Source organism: Primulina eburnea, chromosome 11 (genome assembly GCF_022965805.1).
Source record: "Primulina eburnea isolate SZY01 chromosome 11, ASM2296580v1, whole genome shotgun sequence".
Taxonomy (NCBI): Eukaryota; Viridiplantae; Streptophyta; class Magnoliopsida; order Lamiales; family Gesneriaceae; genus Primulina; species Primulina eburnea.
Window position 1 is genome coordinate 4,882,947 of NC_133111.1, and position 20,482 is coordinate 4,903,428.

Here is a 20,482-nt window from a genome sequence, read left to right on the forward strand (position 1 = left end):
AAAACCAATGCGAAACAATAATTTCCCAATGTCAAGTTAGCTCTTGCATTCATTTCTTTGAAGTTCAAAAAAAAATATTTTTAAAAAAATGGAAGCCTGACGCGTGCACATACGATGGTATGGCACGAGTGTGTTTGGAGGAAGACAGGGGGTGGCCCACATGATCTCTCTCATATTTTATATCTTAATTTATTTTTTAAAATAATAAAATGAAATTATAACTATCAATCAATTTTTTTTAATTTAATTTTAATAAATCTTAATAGTTTTTATTTAGTTAGTATTTTACTTATTTCGAATATTTATATGTTTTTAATTAATTGTACGGAATGTGCCTTTTTTATTTCAAATTTATAATATTTTAAGTTTAAATAAATTACGTTTACAAGTAAAATGAAATAATTCGAAATAATAAAAAAATTTATATAATATTTTTGTTTATTTCAAATAATAATAATTTAAATGCTGTAAATAAAATTGAAAATTTATTTATTTAATGTAAAATAATAATATAGATGAATAAGTGAACAGTGAGATTTATTAATAACGAATATTGATATTAAAATGAATATGAGAGAATTGAGGTGTAAAAACAATGTGTTTGTGATATACGAATTTAACGTTTTTTTAATGAGACGATGAATGATATAATATCCACTAATATAGATGTCTTTAGAACATCTACGTTAGTATTCAAAATGGAACGTAGTCAGCATTTACACTTCTTGTCTTCAGTTAAAGGAACGGGTTCCATAGGCCAGACACATTACTTCAGGCAAGGCGGGGGCGTGGGCTTGGGCGTGGGAATGGCCAACAATGGGTGGCTCATTCCCACGTGACCTCCAGCTTATAAATTGGTTTCTTATTGACCTGAATAGTTGACTTCATTCAGGATAATTGACACTGGACTTAAAATTCACCACCTTGACAATTATCCTGAAATTTCATACCAGTACCCCCGACAATCTTCTTCTAAGCTCTAGCCCAATTGTCACGTTGCTGGTTGTGATTATCTTTGTACACATTTCTGTAGGATTGTCATCTGTCCTAATTTCTTTACAAGAACTTTTTCAGATTCAACCACGGCGCTCACAAAGTGTAATTTGACATCTATATGCTTTGTTCGTTCATGAAATATTGGTTCTTTGATAGATGGACAAAAATTTGATTACACAATGAATATCAACACAATCCAGCTCTAGTCCAAGATCCTTCATGAACCCCTTAAACCATATTTCTTTCTTAACTGCCTCAGTGACACTATGTTCTGCCTATGTAGTCGATAGTGCCACAACTGGTTGTAACCTGGCTTTCCAGCTAACCGCAATATCATTTAATGTAAAGATATATCTAGCAAGAGATTTTCCTATGTCAATAATACATGCAAAGTTTGAGTCAACAAAGCCAGTGACTGTTCTTGATTCATCCTTTGTGCCTTTAAACCTGAGACCAAGATTAAGAGAGCCCTTGAAATATCTAAATATCCATTTAAGGGCCAGCCGTGATCTTTCCCTGGATTGGCCATGAATCTGCTCACAATGCTTACTGAGTGTGCCAAAGCAGGTCTTGTACAGACCATGACATATTAAGCTCCCTACGCCACTTGCATACGATATTAATCTCATGTTGTCTTTTTCTTCATCATTTTGAGGTGTTTGTAAATTCTAGAGCTTAAAGTGTCGTGCAAAGTCCCAATAACATGTTTACAGTTTGACATTTCAAAAAAATTTAATACCTTTCTCAAGTATCCTAGCTGAGTTAGGAACAGTTTATTCTTGTCTTGATGCATGACTATTTCCATTCCAAGATTTTCTTAGCAGATCCTAAGTCCTTCATCTGAAATTTAATACTTACTTACAACTTTAGTTTCTTTATTTGTTTTGAGATGCCAGTAACATATCATCGACATTGAAAAGTAGGTATAACAAGTTTGAATCTGTTACTTTCTTGGTATAAACACACCAATCATGCTCAGTTCTAAAAAAATCATGTTCCATCATGTAGACATTAAATCTTTTATACCATTGACTCGGTGCTTCATGCTTGCTTCAACCCATGAACTAATTTTTCAGTAAACAGACCAATGGTATGTCTTCATTTTCCTCAAACCCCTCTGGTTGACTCGTGTAGATAATCTCTTTCAATCCCCCCTGAAGAAATGTTGTCTTAACATCTGGTTGTTCCAACTTTAAATCATTTTGAGCAACTATGGATAAAACAGATCTTATGGACCTATGCTTGACTAATGGTGAGAAAATATTTGGTAATCAATTTCTTCAATTTGGGAAAAACCCTTGGTTACTAGCCTTGCCTTAAACTTTAGTTTCTCTATTCCTGGAATACTTTCTTTCTTCTTGAATATCCATTTGGATCCTATCACTCTTTGTCCCTTCGGTTTAGTACCAGTTCCCATGTTATATTCCGGTGTAAGGATTTTATTTCATCTTGCATAGCAAGCAACCAAAGATCCTTTTATGGTGAATTCAGGGCTTCCTTGAAGTTTTTAGGTTCTTCATCACTTATCTCTTCCCCTACTGGAGTAAGAGATCAAATCAGCATGACCAAACCTCTGCGGTGATTTGATGATCCTTTTCTGCCCATCTCTTTTTAGTTGATAGCCTTGATCACGAGAGGTATGAGAAGTTTCTGATGTTTCTACATGGGTACTGTAATCTATTATTTCATCATTGTGCGAGGTCAAGGTGGGAAGCTCAACCTCAATTTAAGTCTTCTCTGAATCGTGATTGTGTTTTTCTGGTATATCATCATTGTGGAGACTTTTAAGAGGAAATTCATCTTCCTTGATGGTTACATCTCTGCTTATTATATTCCTTGAGTTTCCAGCCTCTATGCACCTAAGTTTGTAGCGTTTCACCCCATCTGGATGTCCAAGGAAAACATACTTGATGGCCCTAGCCTCTAGTTTTCCTTGCTTCACATGTGCATAAGTTGCACAACCAAACACTCTAAAGTTTATCTAGACTTGGTCGTGAACCAGACCATTTTTCAATTGTAGTATCAAGCCAATAGGAACAGAGGGAGTCCTATTTACCAAATAACACGCTGTAGAGGCAGCTTTTGCTCAGAATGATTTTGAGAGTCCTGAGTGCAGTAACATACACCATACTCTGTCTAGAATTGTTCGATTCATCATATCAGGTAAGCCATTTTGGTGGGGAGTTCCAGGTATCGTTAAGTGTATTTTAACCCCCCTTACTTTACAATAATACTGGAATTCTTGGGGATCAAAATTCAACCCATTATTTGTTCTCAAAACCTTAAATTTCTTATAGTTTGTGTTTCTTGAAGCTGATGTCATTCTTTAAAGTTTTTGAAAGCTTGCATTGTGTTTCAGAGTGTACAGCCATAAATTCACCATTTGAAGTGACTTTGGATGGCTCCCATAAATTCAAGTATACATGGTATAGAATTTCCTTTGAGACGTGATCCCCCGGAGAATTTAACAAGTGGACTTACCCCTTACACAGTCTTCACAGAAATCAATATTGGTGATATGCTCCTTTCCCAGTAAGTCTTGATTATGAAGTTCACTAAGGCCTTTCTCACTGATGTGAGCAATTCTGAGATGCCATAGTCTTGTGTGGTTATATCCCTTTTCAGCTAATGAGGATGATCTCACTACACGGTGCCAGAAAGAACATATAAGCCATTTTCCCTGAAGCCTTTCATAATGGTTAAGCCTCTTTCGGCTGATCTCAACACACCTTTCTCGGCTTTGAACATACATCTTGATTTATCAAATGATCCAAGTGATATGAGATTCCTTCCAAGTTCTGGAAAATATTTGATGTCTTATATAACTCTCTCAGTTCCATTGTTTAACTTAAACCTTGTCGACCCTGTACCTCTTACATTACAGGTCTTGTTATTTCTCAATATGACTTGGCCCCCATCAATCTCCTGAAAAGTTTCGAACCAACTCTTATTAGGGCTCATGTGAAAAGAGCAACCATTATCCAATACCCAGCTTTGATTACTACTTATATCGGCCACACAAAGAACCTCAGTACTGTCATAACAATCAGCTGCCACAGCTACTTCACCTTGTTCTTTAGGTTTGTCGAAAGATTTAGTTCTGTCAGGGACAATCTCTTCTATAGTGGCCTGGCTTGTGGAAATGGAATCACTTAATATTCTTCGTATTAGATCTTGATCTACTCTTGGGCCTGCGTTTGAATTCTCTTTTCTCAGATCTGCACCTTGTGAACAAACTATCACCAGAATGTTGTGGTGTGATCTCTAAATGATATTCTGTTTCCTTAGACTTCAAGGCCTTTTGTACATCTTCAAAAGATAAAGTCTCTCTAGAATATTACATTGTCTCATCGAACGTATTATATATTTTTGGCAACGAATTCAGAAGTATAATTTCCTTGTCCTCATCATCTATCTCAATGTTGACATATTTTACATCTGCGGAGTTTGTTTCAGGAAGTTTCTTCTCCCCTCCAAGCACCATACAACTTTCTGTTGGACCAATATTGCATACATTCTTCTGCGCCATAATTTGAAATCCGTTTTGCCATCAAAATGTTCCACATCAATCTTGGTTACCATTAACCTTGATTACGAGACCACCAACCTCGCTCTTATACCAGTTGTTGATATTCAATCGAGCAGACGATGGTCAACTTATTTACAAGCTTCATAGAATCCAGAACTTGGATTCCAGCAAGTAAATTCGTTTACTGTCCAAAATAAACTCAAACAAATCCATGATAATTTCTTGATTCCACGTCTTTTTCTGTTTTTGGTCGAATTTCCCTTCTAGAAAAAATCATCATTAATTTTATTTCCAAAACAAATTTTTCAAGATTACACAACTGCTCTTTGTCTAGCTGGCAATGAATAACCCATCCAAGTCTCAATATTTTTAATGCTAACGAAGCTTTCTAAGGCGTAGAATTGTACACATTGCTGTAAAAAAAAGATGACACGTTTTTTTAAATACTTTTTAGGGGAAAAAGGCGACATTTTCACAAGATTTTAACAGAATAAACATGGTATACATTTCACCCTGTCGTTTTCCGTTTAATTGATGAATTTTGGTACACAAAATTACCCATTTTTTTATATTATCATACAAGTTTACCAAATAATATATCAGAAAACCGTCAATTGCCAGACACACCCGTGATTGTGAATTGTCTGTGCCTCCACGGCTCCAACTACATCGTTTGAGATCAAAATTCATTGGTATCCAATGCAGATTCTTGGTGGCAACCAATGGGAGTTTGCCAAGCGTGACATTGAAAAAAAGAAAAGAATCTGCTGCTGATTGATTTCACAACCCCAACCAATCACAATACAGCATTTGATCTCCAAAGATAAACAATAGGATAGAGCCCGCTTGTATAAGTACCTATGAGATCCCGCAACCAAATCAACCATTAATTCTTTAGATACCATAAGCAGCAACCAGCCTTCAACAGCTAGCAATGGCCTCATCGACGATGGCTCTCTCTTCCCCTGCCATGGCCGGAAAGGCGGTCAAATCACCATCTGCTTCCGAGATCACGGGCACTGGGAGGATTTCCATGAGGAAGACTGTTTCAAAGCCTGCTTCATCAGGCAGCCCATGGTATGGCCCCGATCGCGTCAAGTACTTGGGACCATTCTCTGGTGAGGCCCCGAGCTACCTTAAGGGTGAATTCCCCGGTGACTACGGTTGGGATACCGCGGGACTTTCGGCCGACCCTGAAACCTTCGCCAAGAACCGGGAGCTGGAGGTGATTCACAGCAGATGGGCCATGCTTGGAGCCCTTGGTTGCGTCTTCCCAGAGCTCTTGTCCCGCAATGGTGTTAAATTCGGTGAGGCCGTGTGGTTCAAGGCTGGATCTCAGATCTTCAAGGAAGGTGGACTTGACTACTTGGGCAACCCAAGCTTGGTCCATGCTCAGAGCATCTTGGCCATCTGGGCCTCTCAGGTTATTCTCATGGGAGCTGTTGAGGGCTACCGTATTGCCGGCGGGCCACTCGGCGAGGTCACCGACCCAATATACCCAGGTGGCAGCTTCGACCCATTGGGTCTGGCTGACGACCCCGAGGCATTCGCTGAGTTGAAGGTTAAGGAACTCAAGAATGGAAGACTTGCCATGTTTTCCATGTTCGGATTCTTCGTGCAAGCCATCGTGACTGGAAAAGGTCCGTTGGAGAACCTCGCTGATCACCTTGCAGACCCAGTTAACAACAATGCCTGGGCATATGCTACAAACTTCACCCCTGGAAAATGAATTTGACTGTTGAAACCGCACTCAATTGAGATTGTCGTCCATTTGTAACTAAACTTGTGAATTATTGGAATACAATGCTATCTTTGAGTTGAATAGAAATGAATTTTTTCAAGCTTGCTATATTTCAGCTTTATCCATTAACTTCAACAATCAACTTTAGTAGGCATCACCCTCAATTTGACACGGATTGAAATCTTATAAAATCGTTCAAGTGACAGGAAGGAAGGTAAATCCCGAACTACATGACTCCTGAGGCAAAGGCTGGTTCATTTTATGTCGACAAGAATTTTCTTTAAATTTTTTAACCAATACGAATTTGCACACTGTATAAAGAAGTATAACTCGTGAGACAGGGATACGAATCAGGCGGAGCTATTCTTGAAATATCTGTTAATATAGTACAATAGCAATCTTTGAATGGAATGAAATGAGGTTGAAGTTTAAACCCTAAACGAATTCATCTTCGAATTTGAACCGATTAAGGGCTTTAAAAAACTAGTGCTTTTTTTTTTTTGCCTCGGTTAGAAAATGTAATTTACATTTAATATTAATGATACCAAAATTTTATCTTAGGTTTAGTTTGGTGAACAGATCTTCAAATCTTCCAAGTTTTTGGGACTGGGTAACTATTGATGGGTTTGCATAGACAAAATTAAGGTTAGGAGCGTCGAAGATGTTTCTGTTGGATCTGGTTTTCTACACGTCCAAAAGCAGCGGAAGTTTTAAAATTTTTGTTTATTTTGACAATCAAAATATGATTTGATTTGGACGCTCGTATGATTTTAACAAAAACATACATAAGATGTTAGAAAATTATACCTTTGTGAATTATTCACGTGGCTTCAACTAATCCGGTATAAACAGATTAGCTCTTGTTGATTCCCTACGAACCTTCTTCGATTCCTTCTTATCAGATCCACGACTGAATTGTATGATCCTCTTCCAAATTGCACTAGAAATATTGGAAGAGATTTAACGTAGGAGAAGATTATTTGAGAGACGGCTCAAAAGAAGGTGGCCGATTTTTTTCTTTCTTTGGAGGATGATTCTCGAAAATTAGATGGTCGGTGGCTAGGGTTTTGACTTCTCAATCCCTATATATAATTATCCAATGACCTAATACATAATTAACATTAATGAGCTTGACTTAATTAATTGGGATAGTCCAACTAATTTAATTAATTTAATCAAGGTCCATTAAAACTTTAATTATTTATTATGTTGGACTTGTACTCCTACAAGCTCATTAAACACATTACCACCTTATTTAATTTATTAATTAATAAACTCAACTTTTGAGCTTAATAAATTAAATACATTATAAATTCAACATTTGAATTTATTATTTAAATTATAAATTCAACTACTTGAATTTTCATCACCTCCAAAATTTAATATTCAATAAACCCAACATTTCAGTTTAATAAATTAAATCCTCAAATTTTATAAATTCAACTCCTTGAATTTATTCTCTCAAAATTTAATTATCATAAATTCAACTCTTGGAATTTACTATAATATAAATTCAACTTCTTGAATTCATTCTCTCAACGGGAACAAAACGATCCAGTGTTTGTGTGACCCTCAATGGTTCAGGGATACAACTAGCCGTGGGTTCACAACTCTTTGTGATTCGGGATATAATCCTTTATTCGGGCTTACCCTAGTTAGCCTATTCTTTTCATCAACACCTTGATCAAGAATGTCAGAACTCATTTCTGATTGCACCCATCGGATCATGGTAAGAGCGTCTAGTAGCATCGCCTCATGATCTCCTAGGTATCACTGATAGTGCCTGCAAGAACCAGTCAATTATGATTAACGTACAGTACGGTCCTTTCATCTCATATATCCCGATCGAATCTGCAACCATTGGTTCATCGAGGGTTGCATATTAATTCGATAACTATGTGATACTATAATAGTGGCATCGCGTGTACTATTTGGAGAACTCCTTCTCCAACGTACATCTTGTACTCTGGCCAGATATTCCATGCACTATTATTTCATCAGATCACATAGGATATCCACACCCGTAGGTGAGCGGTGAATCCCCGACTACAATGCACTGGCTCCTATATGTGTCGTAACTGTACCCAACCTCGCCACCTGATGACTCTCCTGGAGCCGGTAAACGAGTCAAAGAACAGCCCTAGCATATAGAGCCTCAGTGTTGTCTCGGGTCGTAAGGACTAATGGTGTACAATCATAACCACGGACTTATCCTCTCGATGAATGATAACCACTTGAAAAATCCGAAGGAGGGTTGTTCGGTATAATCATCATAGGACTACCCATCTGCATGTTTACACATCTCTATGCCCTTACTAAGAAACGTAGTACACAACATCACAGATGCTAGTCTCGAGCTCAAGCGACCTTTATCCATGTTTTAGGCGGCCGAATCGACTAGAAACGAATTTTAGATCATACAGTGTTTACAAACGAGTTTCAACATCGAATTACGATTCATTTGTATTAAAGTATAATCAAGATCTTTATCTATGTTGTTCACATGGGTATACAGATAAAGAAATAACAAACCATTAAAAATGAATTATATTAAAATAAAGATTGTTTATTACACTTGAGTCAATAAAATCTCTAGTCAACAATTGACTTGTAGGGCATCAACTCTAACAGTTTCTGGCGTGACTCGTCTTATACTTAAGTCGGTGTTATGATTATGAAAGCAAAGAGCAAAGTGCAATATATTAATACTGAGTGTGCGAGAAAGTGTGAATGTCGTAAAACCGTGATCAAATACTGACATTTATAGAAACATGAGAGGCTAGTTATCTTGTTGAAGTATGATTCTTGCTAGGGTAGAATCTTACTTATGTTCTTACCTTACGAAGGAATGCAACCAAAGAGATAAGAAACATCATATGGTAGGACTCCTTAACCATGACGGCTAAGACTCTCGTCTAATCTCGATGAGATTCGATCAGATCTCATATTTATCAAAGTCTTTATCCACTGAAGAAAATATTTTCGTATTCTCTTAACTACTCTTGCGTTTGTATGTCTTAGTCACAATAATGGTTTGGACCATTATGGAATGGTTTGTGGGCTAGGCCTTATCATAATTTTATTGGGCTCGACCCTTTTGATATTTTCTTGAGCTCGTTCTTTTTTGAAAGAGACTATGAGCTCGAACTTTTCCGACCCCTGGTTAATAATGAGGTCTAGCCCCTAACGAACTAGGACAATTTCAAATATGAGCTGGTGTCCGTTCAAATACGTTTCACTTTTAACTCAATAAGTCACACAATAATAAGTTGACTCGTAATGTAGCTCGCCTTTGAAATGATCGAATTTTCATGAATTGTGAACCTCATCCAAACAATTTTTTGTGACAAATTTGAATGTAAATCATGTAATACTATTTGATTATTACGATTATTAATTTATTAACACAAATTTACGTAATAAATTTGGCTACCTCATTATCTTCGTAAACTATTGTCTATCCTTCACACTGATTTTCCATCGGAACATAACAATCTCACCCACAAATGTTGCTTGATTTTTCAAACCATAATCAAGCACCAACAATCCATCCACGAGTATCAAGAAACGCTGTAGAAATAAATGAAACTATGTTTTACCGAAATCGATCGATCATACATGAATGTGTAAACAGAACTAAATGAGCAAAAACGTGGAAATAAACGTTCCTGGACATGCTTTCCTATGATCAGTTTTTCGTGCTAACATTCGAGCTAATAACTGATTTACTATCGTAACTAAATCGAGATTGTGACGATGTTTAACAAAACTGGTAGCAAGCTCTAGCCTCATCATGTAGTTCCGAGGTAAGGCCTTTCCTATAACCATAATGTCCATGTATTTTTTCCAACTTCCGTAGTCACCAATATCTCTTTTTCAAACAGCTCCGCTTTCACATTTTTGATAGAGAATTCCTGCAAAAATAATGATTATGTATAAACTGAAGAGTGGAACTATAGTATATGGAGATTCCGCTTAAAAACCGAACCATTCGAGTTCAGGTGCTTGACAAGCCACATCCAATGACAAAGCCAAAAATAGTATTTTTCTTGCAGATACGCGTCATCTCAACACATCTTAATGCCATGTTTAAACCTTTTAACGGCTTCATGTCTTATGGTTCAACCATTTCGTCCAACAAAATAATCACAAGGTCAAAATTCTAATGGTTCCAGCAGATGAAATTTTGACTGCTTAAAGAACTTTTATGGTTGAACTTGAGAAATGAATCCTGGGTTAGAAGCATCAAGCGTGTTTAAGCACCCTGTCGGGCAAACTTTTTTCATCACTAACTATACAGTATACAATGATCATCCAGGGATAAAGAACTAACCTGTCATGTTAGTGAGTAACTTGAAGAAGGGCTAATGCGATGCAATATAAACCGACACAGATGCATGTTCCAGCAACAAAATTGTAAAATAGCTTCTTATCATCTCTCGTGGGTATGAAAGCTCCCTTGAATGTGTTGGTCAGTTCAAAAAGCCGGTAAGACACCTGTGGTGGTGAACAGATTGAAAACAGAAATTCCATTAGGCAAGGAAATTTTAATCAGTCATTAACTTGAAGAATTGGAACAAAACAGCCACCACCCGTGTGGTGAAGTGGGTACAGTCCTATCCCCATCGGGGGAGAGGTCGGGGTTCAAACCCCGCAGGAACAAAACTTGCTCTCCCTCAAGTTGCAATCGAAAAGATAGAGAAAAGAATTGGAACAAAGCAGAAATTTACTTACCAAGACGTAAATGGAGGTGGTGAGCATGAAGTTAAGTAATGGATAATCTGGAATGAAACAAAGCAACCATTTAGGCTGTCCATTTGGCATATTTGATCTGCATATTGTAGGAAACTCGTTAGCCATGTGATTTAGATAGTGTTAGCTACGTGGCAAATTTCACAACTCCCTAGTTCCTCAGACGAACAAGAAGAAAACATCTTGGAATAAGCACTGAAAACATTTTAAAAATAAATTTTATATGCCTTCTACTGGGGAAAAAGTACTTCTCGTTTATCATATTAATAGAAGCAAACAAGTGAATACATTACTATGACAGACCATGTATAAGCAATGGAATTTGTATCAAATAATCATTCCAATAAGTAAATATCGACAAACAAGCAAGAGAATAAACTCACACACCTCAGCCAGATATGAAACTGGGAAATGTAGGTTTCCAGAGTAATTTTTCCAAGCCACCTGGTAATCAAAAACAGTGGTACAACAAGAAAAAAAAAATGGAAAACAACCCCTGGGTTTAGCTTTAGCCCAAAAAAGATGACAATTTTTTTCACTGAAAGAGCTAGACAGTTAAAATAAAAATATAACAAAAAACAAAACTTACGCAAAAAGAGTCAAAGAGAAATTTCGAATATGCTGACTGAAATTCCTCAAACATAGGTAGACGCTGAAAGATAAAAACACAGATGATTTCCACCGATCAGCAAACTAAATTTTATGGTTTTGGACATTGCTATAAAGCCCTCTTTCTTGCCAACTATAGAAATAATTTATCACTCAAATAGAATGAAAAGATAATTTAGGAATAAGTAGATAAACTAAGAAAAAATATTGATTCGCACGCTATTGGCATCCATGATGTGTAAGGATGAAGCTTGTTGTAAGCAATCTTGTCCAGCTTGTAAATGCATTCATACCAGAAATAGCCCAGCTTAAAACAGGAAATTAGCAAGAGATTAGATTTCGAAGTAAATATGAATCATCCAAAATCCAGTTTCGTGAATGAAATGATTTACAATTAAGGCGACCGTAACGACGGATATCTTAATTGACCGTCTCCGCTTAGTCTCACACTCCTCCAGTTTCTCCATCCACTTTTCAACCTACAAGGATAAAATTGATTAAAGAGATCACAAAAGAAGGTACCATCAGCAATTTAATCTCTCTCTTTGGCAGTACATTTGGGTGATAATGGGCATAAATCATTCCGATGATCCATATATAGCGATCAAGCCCAGATCTAAAATGCCATTCATGCATTAATGGAAGATCTGGTTTGGCAGGATCCCTGTACCCTGTCATTAAGATAAAAGAACAATCAGGCAGCTGAGGCTTAAATCAGACTAGAAATTAAAAATAAATTTAAATTTCTCATTTTGACCAATTATGATTAAATGCTCATCACATTAAAAAAATTGCCATGGGAAACCACAAAAAGTACAAGGTCACTGATGGTTACGTACCGAACAGAAAAGTCAGAGGACTCCAGATTATGTCAAAAACTCCAGGTATTTCCCACACCAAAATCACCACAATGAAGCACATAAAAAATTTCAAAACAATCACCGATCTTATCTCATTATAGTGGTGGCCAATCCCAAGGGCCCCATATACCATAAGAGTGAATAGAGTATGCATTGGGCAGATATAGTAAAGCATATAGTCGTTGTTGAGAGCAATACAACAAAATGCCACGAAAAAATTTAGCCTCCACATCATCTGCACAAACAACAAATCATATTTGTCTTAAGAAAATTGTTTTAATAAACCAAATCCAACGTAAAAAGAAAACAAAATATAAGAAAATCAAGTTCAATGAAAAAATATAAAGCAGATTACAATGTCACCTGTGCAAATCGAGCAATACTAAAATCTTTTCTAACATAGTAATAGGAGAAGTTCCCAAACCCAGTCATCCACACATATGCAGCAATCAAAACACGAACCGCGTTGTAAATTTCTGATGCCGCAAAGTAATGGTACATCAAAAACAGAACCTATAAAACATGGCAAAAGGCATACAACTGTCAAAGGCCTTGTGCACAAGGCGTGTTACTGTAAATGCGCAGCAGGAGCAGCCACACAGACTTATCAAAATGATCTACAGGTATCCGATTTCTGCCGAGCAGAAGATAATAATAGGAAAGGAAAAACTTAAACTTTGCACACAGAGTGTGAATGCACAGAAATAACACACACAGAAAGTATCAAAATGATATGAAAGTATCAGATGCTGGTGAACAGAAGATAATTGTAGACAGGTGCGAAGTAAAAAAATCCCAACTTCCATCTGGCAGAAAGAACATTGCGAGAGCTTAAACATTTCTGTGCAACTTATGAAAGAGAACTTGAATGCAGTAGTTTTTATTCTGTTTTTCTCCTTTCTTAGTATTCAACCAGAATCCAGATAAATGCTTCACACACAACTCTTTCAAGATTCTAAACCATATATATGAACGGTTTGCCACAAATACTTGCCTGCATCCATCCTTTCCACTCTTCAGTCTGATGGCGATTAAGATAAAGTATGGATTTTCCAGAAAATGCTGACTTGTCATTATGTTTCTTGATAGATGTCATTGCTGAAGCTATGATGAGAAGAATGTACAAAAAAAGGAATACATCTCGACTGTAACTCTGTCCAACAAGGAAAAACAAATAATAAGCTTACACTGACTGAGGAAGAGTATAATTTACGTATAACATGTATTACAAGTCAAAAGATGAGAAATAGGAGCAATTTGGCTTTAGTTTATAGACCTATTACGATCATTTACATGGTTGGTTAAAAGGTTGAAAAAAAATACATTAAAATATAGTTGATAATAAGAATAACAGTGTATCTCTCCTTATGCCACTTGATTAACAATAGAAGTCAATGAAATGCTAATAAATAATATCAGAATCATGTTACTGCACACATTACTTAAACAAATGAATGAAAAGTTCCAAAAATTAAAGGATGGATAAAGATGAAAGGCACCTTTTTGGAATCCGCAAAAAAAGTTGTGCGGTCACACAAATAGAAATAAACTATAATTCCCACAAATTCAGCCCTGCAAAAGATCTTGACATCATTCACAATATGAAAAGAACCTTATACGATGAAATCAAAATAATAAACAAACTCACATTGCTCTCAAAAGTCGTCGATTTTCAAGCAAAAATGAGTCCTCCATTGTGAGAAACCTGAAATGTTAAATCCACAAAAAGGTCGAAGGACTTCTAAATGTGACAAAACCATCCAAATTTACCATTCAAAATCATCACACTCACCTGATTAAGTTAGTTTTAATCGACGGGGTGGACAACTTCTGCGGAGTTGAGTTAGCAAAACCACCTTCCAGCAGCACAGCTCGATCATCTTCCTTATCAATTTTATTTTCCAATTCGAGAAGATTTATATCCGAATGACTACTGTCATGAAAGCAACTCGGTACCAAAACAGGAGCGAGAATGCAAAATAATTAATTTTTACCCTTCCAGTTCTTGAAAAAGCCACACATTTCAGTTGCCATGTATAATGCTTCAAGATATGGAAAATATGTAGACTGCAGGTAAGAAGAGGACAAAAGAAGCAATCTACGCTTACACTTTTGAAGGGGATGATGACTTCTGATGTTCCAACCACTCAGAATATATCCATGCAATACAAATTGGGATAACACCAAGCAAAAATGACACCTGAAACATCATAAGTAATGATTTCACAGTATGTCTAGTGATTCATAGTTCAAGGAAAGATTAAACTTAACAAGCAGTACAGATAAGCAAAAAGCAAAAGCAGATTTAAACAAAATAAATTCAAGAAAAATAACCTAACAAAGCAACGGATGTCACTACATAATAGTTGTCAAAATATCGTCAACCAATCACACGTGAATAACCCAATACCATCGATCAACCGAACATCACTTCCTAGTGCTGATAATAATAAGAGAGAGAACAAAACAAACTATAATCACGCCACAAAAAGGAAAACGAAACGAAAAAAGAACTACAAGTGAAAATTCAAAACAGAAACACTACAAACTTCCCAAAACTGCACGCCAACATTAAAAAAAATGAGACGTAAACTAACTAAAATGCACCGCCAATGCAAGAAGAGAAGCTGAAATAACCATCACCAGCCCAGAATTTCTAAAAATCAACACTATACCTGCCCAGGCGTCACAGGTCCAGAACCCACCGCCATTCTCTCGTAAAATCCCAACGAGCAAACGATCCAAGACGCAAGTGTAGAGAATTCTGGTCGATCAAGCGAATGCAACACGAAAATACGTATACAGACTCCAAACTCCAGACAGTTTAACTGCTGGTGGAGAAGATAAAGAGATTGCAGGAATATATATACATATATACACACAAGAGATTAAAGAATGAAAGCAAAAATAGAATAGAATTGCAGAGATCTGAAGCATTAAGTGAGGACGAATGAGGGAGTGGGGTTTGTGAGGGACGTCGTCGTTTTCAAGCACTCGGTCCAGATGTGTCCCTCTTTCTCAAATCCTCATTATGTCATTTATTTCAATTATATAGTAATAACTAAAAAAAGTTACATTTTTCATATTTAGTAGATGAGTCGATCGGTTTCATATTTGGAGTCAAAAGTAATATTTTTGACACAAAAACTAAAGAGCAGGTCTCTTGTGAGACGGTCTCACGAATCTTTATATGTGAAACCGGTCAACCCTATTGATATTCACAATAAGAAGTAATACTCTTAGCATAAAAAGTAATAATCTTTCATGGATGGTCCAAATAAGAGACTCGTCTCACTAAATTGATCCGTGAGATCGTCTCACAAGTTTTTGTGAAAACTAAAACATGTGAAATCAGATAAAAGATATGTCTCACATCCAAAATTGATACATGAGACCGCCCATAAAAGTTTTCGTGAAACATTAATTAATATATCAGATAGATTAAATACTAGATATTATATGATATTTTATTTAAATAATATAAATTTAGACATTCCATAAATTAAATAGGATGATGAATTAAATAGGTACTTAAACACGATTATAATGCCAATTTGCATCGAAATAAACATGATTAGTGTGACATAAACAAACATTTGTAAAGTAATAGCCGTTTGGAGTAATTAATTTGTTCCTGATTTTGGCTTAATGGCTGATTCATTGAACATAATAATATCCTATATATTAATGTTTTCTTATATTTCATGTATATCTGAAATATTGATCATTAATGGCAGCTCAACAAATATCTCTAGTGAAGGTTCTAATTTTCATTTTTACCCATTCTTAATATTGACATGAAATAAATAATTACAATTTATTGATTGCACAAAATTGATATTTTTGGGAAAGGTTGTTGAAAGAAATAATTTCCTGAAACAAAATGTAATTTTAGAATTAAATATTACATTTTTAGAGAAGGGTATTTAAGTAGATGCGTTTCAAAAAGTTATTTTGTAATAAGAGTAAGTCTCTTATGAGATGGTCAGACCAATCTTTATCTTTGAGACATGTCAATCATACCGGTATTCACAATAAAAAGTATTATTTTTAATATAAAAAGTAATATTTTTTCATAGGTGACTCAAATAAGATATATGTCTCACAAAATACGACTAGTGAAACCGTGTCAGACACATTTTTGTCTAGTAATAATGTCATTGTTTCGACTTTTTCTATAGATGTCATAATCAGATTTTAGCAATTGTACTTTCATTATATTTTATATTTGTTTAAATAATGATAAGGAGCAAAGGATTTTAAATTTCGGCATTGGTCTATTGAGCCATGAAAATAAGTTTTTGTGAAGTAACGAATTAAATAATTATTATGGAGGGGAGTTAGAAAATGGGTGAAAATAATTTTTGGGAAAGAATGACATAAGATAATAACTATATTTTTCTATATAATGGGGTGGAGAATTTATTTATCTAAATCTAAATCTAAATCTAAATCTATACTAATTAAGACATCTCCCATGGGATTTGAACCCAATATTAATATAATTTTTTTCAAAGATTTGGATAAAAAATATTTTAGTTAAAAAATATGGGATTTGACCAGATTATCCCATTAATTTTAGTACTCTTAGCCACCGTTTGATTAGAAGGATGGCACCGTGAAGAGTGTATGATAAATCCATATCCATGGATAAAACACACTAAACAAGTCAACAGCATAGTTCTCAAAATTCTACATCGAACTCACAGCCGTCACTTCCAAGTCAATAGCATGATATCTCACGCATGATATGAAAGGAGAATCTAGATAAGACATCGATAAATACATAAGAAAGATGTTTTTCCCCTCACGATCTTCATCTCTATGAATTGTACAAGCAATCCATATAAACACGAGGTCGATCACCGAACTACGTCTAGTCTAGTCATCGTCAAGAATACTTTGGCGCCTCTTAATCTGGGAAATTTCAGAATAGAACTGGATGATTAGTGAATGAATCACAGAATTGCAGTGAATGAGAGAAGACTGCCATAAAATTAGAGACAATTTGACTTACTGTTACTTTGGTTTCTTTATTAGTTTGGGTGTTGATTTGTTCAAGCAATGATATGAGTCTCTCCTCAGATACCTGCATCAAAGTCAGAGTTCGTTGGGTTGCAATATAGGACAAACACCGAGAGAAATGCATATACCATGTAGCAAAGAGCTAGGTACCTTCTCAGTAATCTGACCCATTTGAGCAGCTCTTATGATAACATCCTCAACTCCTCTGGCCTTCTCAGGTTTTACTAGTGCAATCCGAGCAACTGCAAACACAAATATATTAAAATAAATAAATCATATATCAAATTTGAATAGAGCGTGAAGCATAAAAATGCTTATTTGTTATAAACTTTCAATAGAAACATGAGACAAGGATCTTTAGATTATGAAATAACACAATGTAATGAAGCCCTATTCATTATCCAACGTACGTCTCCCTCGTGCTTCTGATGTCAACAGCTGAGTAAGCATCATTTGCCTTTGTTCCTCTGCCTCCCTAGCTCAATCAAATTTCTCCGTTCAGATATTCCAACACATACATAAACATCAGTAATTGCATAACAACCTAAACAGTAAAAGAAGCCGGGAGAGTTCACCTTTTAGCATCCTCCTGGACTTTCTGCTGTTCAGGGTTCTGATGATTACCCTACAAATTAACAAGTCCATCAGCATACATATAAACTAAAAAATGGACAGAAAGCAAGGACATATTTAGTCATACTGTGCCGCCACCACGCTGAGCCATTAGCTCCTGCATTCTTCTTTGCCTGATGGCCTCTAATTCTGGGTCAGCCTGGAAATACAAAAAATTGGGATCACAAAGATTTTTATAGCAAATCAATAAGATGTTCTGCTGCACAGTAAGGAGTAACATTCTGTTACTCCCAACTCGTCATTAACAAATTATGGCACAAAACCAATTGAAGGTTACCTAGACAATAATACAATATCACCTGACCCGATTTCTTTTCCATTCTCCCATACCTTCTTTGACTTTCTTGAGGGGAAGAAGGGATCATTTCATGCAGAGGAGCTATTTAAATTACAACATAGAAACTAGGATTCCTGACTTATTTCCATCCACAGTTTTTATGCATTTTCTCGACAATACCATATAATTATTGAAGGGGACCATCCAATTCCAATTTCTAATAATTTGGAAATCAACCATTTGGAAAGCTCATGACTGTCATTATTCAAAACTGTGGCATACTGGATCTAATTCAAGAAGTTAAGAAGCCTAACTGAGATCCAATAATGGGATAATTAATTTAAGAGTTAGGGGTCTTAATGGGATAATTTAAGAGTTGGTGGGTCAAGTTAGCAACTTGAGCCAATTTAATTAGGAAGAGCCGAAGTGGATCCACTTAGCTCAAATACAAGAGTAAAAATCTTAATTCCGGGCTTGATGGGCTAGTTAAGTATTATTCTAGGTCCATGCAGTTTGATTTAAGTTAACCCATTAATGTATACATAATGTACAAGCTTTTGACGAATTATTGAATATATTTTGAGTTTTTATACGCAATATTGTAAGCAAATTATTGAGAATTTGCAACCGAAACAAACTTGTCAAAATCTAGATCCTTTTGGCATTCAATTGGAAGCCCTGATAAATTAACTTGCGTAACTTCCTGAGAAATAGGGCTAACCAAATGAATCATACTGGACCAGGCCAGTGCTATATAATGAAGGCATGCTATCCGAGGCTCTAAGAATGTATTCAGATTAAAAGATTTTATTTAAAAGAAGGATAGGGAGAAGTGATCTCAAATCATTTTGAAAAATAGGAACTTGAAACCATATTCATAACAATAACAACAAATACCAGTTATAGGATTCGAAAAGCATTCATAAAAGTCGAGTGGATTTCTTCGAATTATTTGAACACAAAATTTGTCCGCCTGTCTAATTTTTCTTCCACATATTTACTGCCCCTGATTTCAAAACAACTAACTAGCACTTTGAGTAGATCTACAAATAGGAAATTATGTTTGGAACCAAAAGACTAAGCTACAGCCACCACCCCTAGTGGTGCAATGGCATTAACCTCTCCCAACAGGACAGAGACCTAGGTTCGAACTAGCTTAAAACAAAAAGCACCCCAACCCCCAATATACTAATAATAAAAAAAGACTAAGCTACAGGTCTTCTAAGTCCACAGTCCACACCATATAAGTCCATTTATAGTTTAATCATCTATTTTTTCCGAAACAGGAAATTCAGAAGGGAAAAAAAAGCTTTAAATTCAGCAAACAATATGAGCAAGACACACATGATAAGCAAAATGCCCAATATTCCCAAATTACGAACTGAAAATTTCCGTTAATGCACAGAAAATCTTCGAGAACAGAAAGCACGAGGTATGAAAGAGAAGGACAAAGCGCCATCATGATTCAATAAAAAAAACAAAACAAATGAGACAAAGCTGTGGCAAGAAACCCTAACAAAAAATTTCATAACCAATTGGAGACATATATTACAAGAAATTTCGATCATAGAGAAAGAGGAAATGGTTACCATTAGTTTCTGCAGATTAGAAAGCCACTGCTTGTGAGGAAAATAATCATCAAAAAGATGAAAATTAAGAAATATTTATCAGTGGGAAGAACACGGGCCCGCGCTAGCGTCCGAATAACGCGGTGATTCGGATCCGGGTTCTCTCTCTTGCTTTCCATACAGTTCCCTTCAATCGCTCTTGCTTCTTAAAAACTCGTGCTACAACAATTTGATAACAGTTTTTATTATTTGTATTTTATTTGTAAATAAATTTGACACATATTTAATATATAAAATAAAAGTTCATATGATACAAAATAAAACGTAAATATCAAATCTCATAAGCTAATGATATTATTATATGTTTACAAGTGTATTTTTGTTGTGAAACAACCTTTTTTCCAAATATATTTTAGCACTGAAATATTAATCAATCATTACAAAATATTCCATAAATTAACAAATAAATATTATTTTAATTTCTAATACTAT

The 20,482-nt window shown here is 35.6% G+C and overlaps 3 protein-coding genes across 6 annotated transcripts; 1 reads left to right on the forward strand and 2 right to left on the reverse strand.

Moving 5' to 3' along the window:
- The first annotated feature begins 5,388 nt into the window (after positions 1-5,388).
- LOC140804549 (chlorophyll a-b binding protein 21, chloroplastic) lies at positions 5,389-6,374 on the forward strand. The gene has a single exon (XM_073160594.1). It carries the CDS (start codon positions 5,460-5,462, stop codon positions 6,252-6,254), a length of 795 nt encoding a protein of 264 aa, XP_073016695.1. The 5' UTR covers positions 5,389-5,459; the 3' UTR covers positions 6,255-6,374.
- A 3,467-nt stretch (positions 6,375-9,841) lies between these two features.
- On the reverse strand, positions 9,842-15,497 carry LOC140804739 (protein REDUCED WALL ACETYLATION 1-like). Of its 4 annotated transcripts, none has more exons than XM_073160845.1 (16): positions 15,163-15,497; positions 14,596-14,687; positions 14,280-14,420; positions 14,136-14,192; positions 13,987-14,059; positions 13,482-13,640; positions 12,851-13,000; positions 12,467-12,722; positions 12,183-12,298; positions 12,020-12,106; positions 11,846-11,934; positions 11,608-11,670; positions 11,406-11,462; positions 11,001-11,097; positions 10,600-10,763; positions 9,842-10,180 (listed from the first exon to the last, which is right to left on the reverse strand). In XM_073160845.1, the coding sequence occupies exons 1-15, from the start codon at positions 15,196-15,198 to the stop codon at positions 10,608-10,610; spliced, it is 1,629 nt and encodes a 542-aa protein (XP_073016946.1). In that variant the 5' UTR covers positions 15,199-15,497; the 3' UTR covers positions 9,842-10,180; positions 10,600-10,607. The 4 variants fall into 4 exon arrangements, with proteins under 4 accessions (XP_073016946.1, XP_073016947.1, XP_073016948.1 ...); XM_073160846.1 differs by lacking the exon at positions 9,842-10,180 and adding an exon at positions 10,202-10,379; XM_073160847.1 differs by lacking the exon at positions 9,842-10,180 and having other exon boundaries at positions 10,586-10,763; positions 14,280-14,417.
- Positions 15,498-17,113: 1,616 nt separating this feature from the next.
- LOC140805215 (uncharacterized) lies at positions 17,114-20,218 on the reverse strand. Its single transcript, XM_073161443.1, has 7 exons — positions 20,012-20,218; positions 18,213-18,284; positions 18,088-18,137; positions 17,923-17,987; positions 17,663-17,754; positions 17,505-17,576; positions 17,114-17,404 (listed from the first exon to the last, which is right to left on the reverse strand). The coding sequence occupies exons 1-7, from the start codon at positions 20,012-20,014 to the stop codon at positions 17,369-17,371; spliced, it is 390 nt and encodes a 129-aa protein (XP_073017544.1). The 5' UTR covers positions 20,015-20,218; the 3' UTR covers positions 17,114-17,368.
- Positions 20,219-20,482: the final 264 nt, after the last annotated feature.

What these genes read in the sequence shown, in the direction of transcription:
- LOC140804549 (XM_073160594.1), top strand. Translation starts at nt 5,460, where the DNA reads ATGGCCTCATCGACGATGGCTCTCTCTTCCCCTGCCATGGCCGGAAAG.
- LOC140804739 (XM_073160845.1), bottom strand. Translation starts at nt 15,198, where the DNA reads ATGGCGGTGGGTTCTGGACCTGTGACGCCTGGGCAG. An exon ending in GACCTGTGACGCCTGGGCAG is followed by an intron (nt 14,688 to 15,162) that starts GTATAGTGTTGA and finishes ATGATGTTTCAG; the next exon opens with GTGTCATTTTTGCTTGGTGT. An exon ending in ATGCCCATTATCACCCAAAT is followed by an intron (nt 12,107 to 12,182) that starts GTACTGCCAAAG and finishes TTATCCTTGTAG; the next exon opens with GTTGAAAAGTGGATGGAGAA.
- LOC140805215 (XM_073161443.1), bottom strand. An exon ending in CTCAGCGTGGTGGCGGCACA is followed by an intron (nt 18,138 to 18,212) that starts GTATGACTAAAT and finishes GTTAATTTGTAG; the next exon opens with GGTAATCATCAGAACCCTGA. An exon ending in GTCCAGGAGGATGCTAAAAG is followed by an intron (nt 17,988 to 18,087) that starts GTGAACTCTCCC and finishes TGATTGAGCTAG; the next exon opens with GGAGGCAGAGGAACAAAGGC.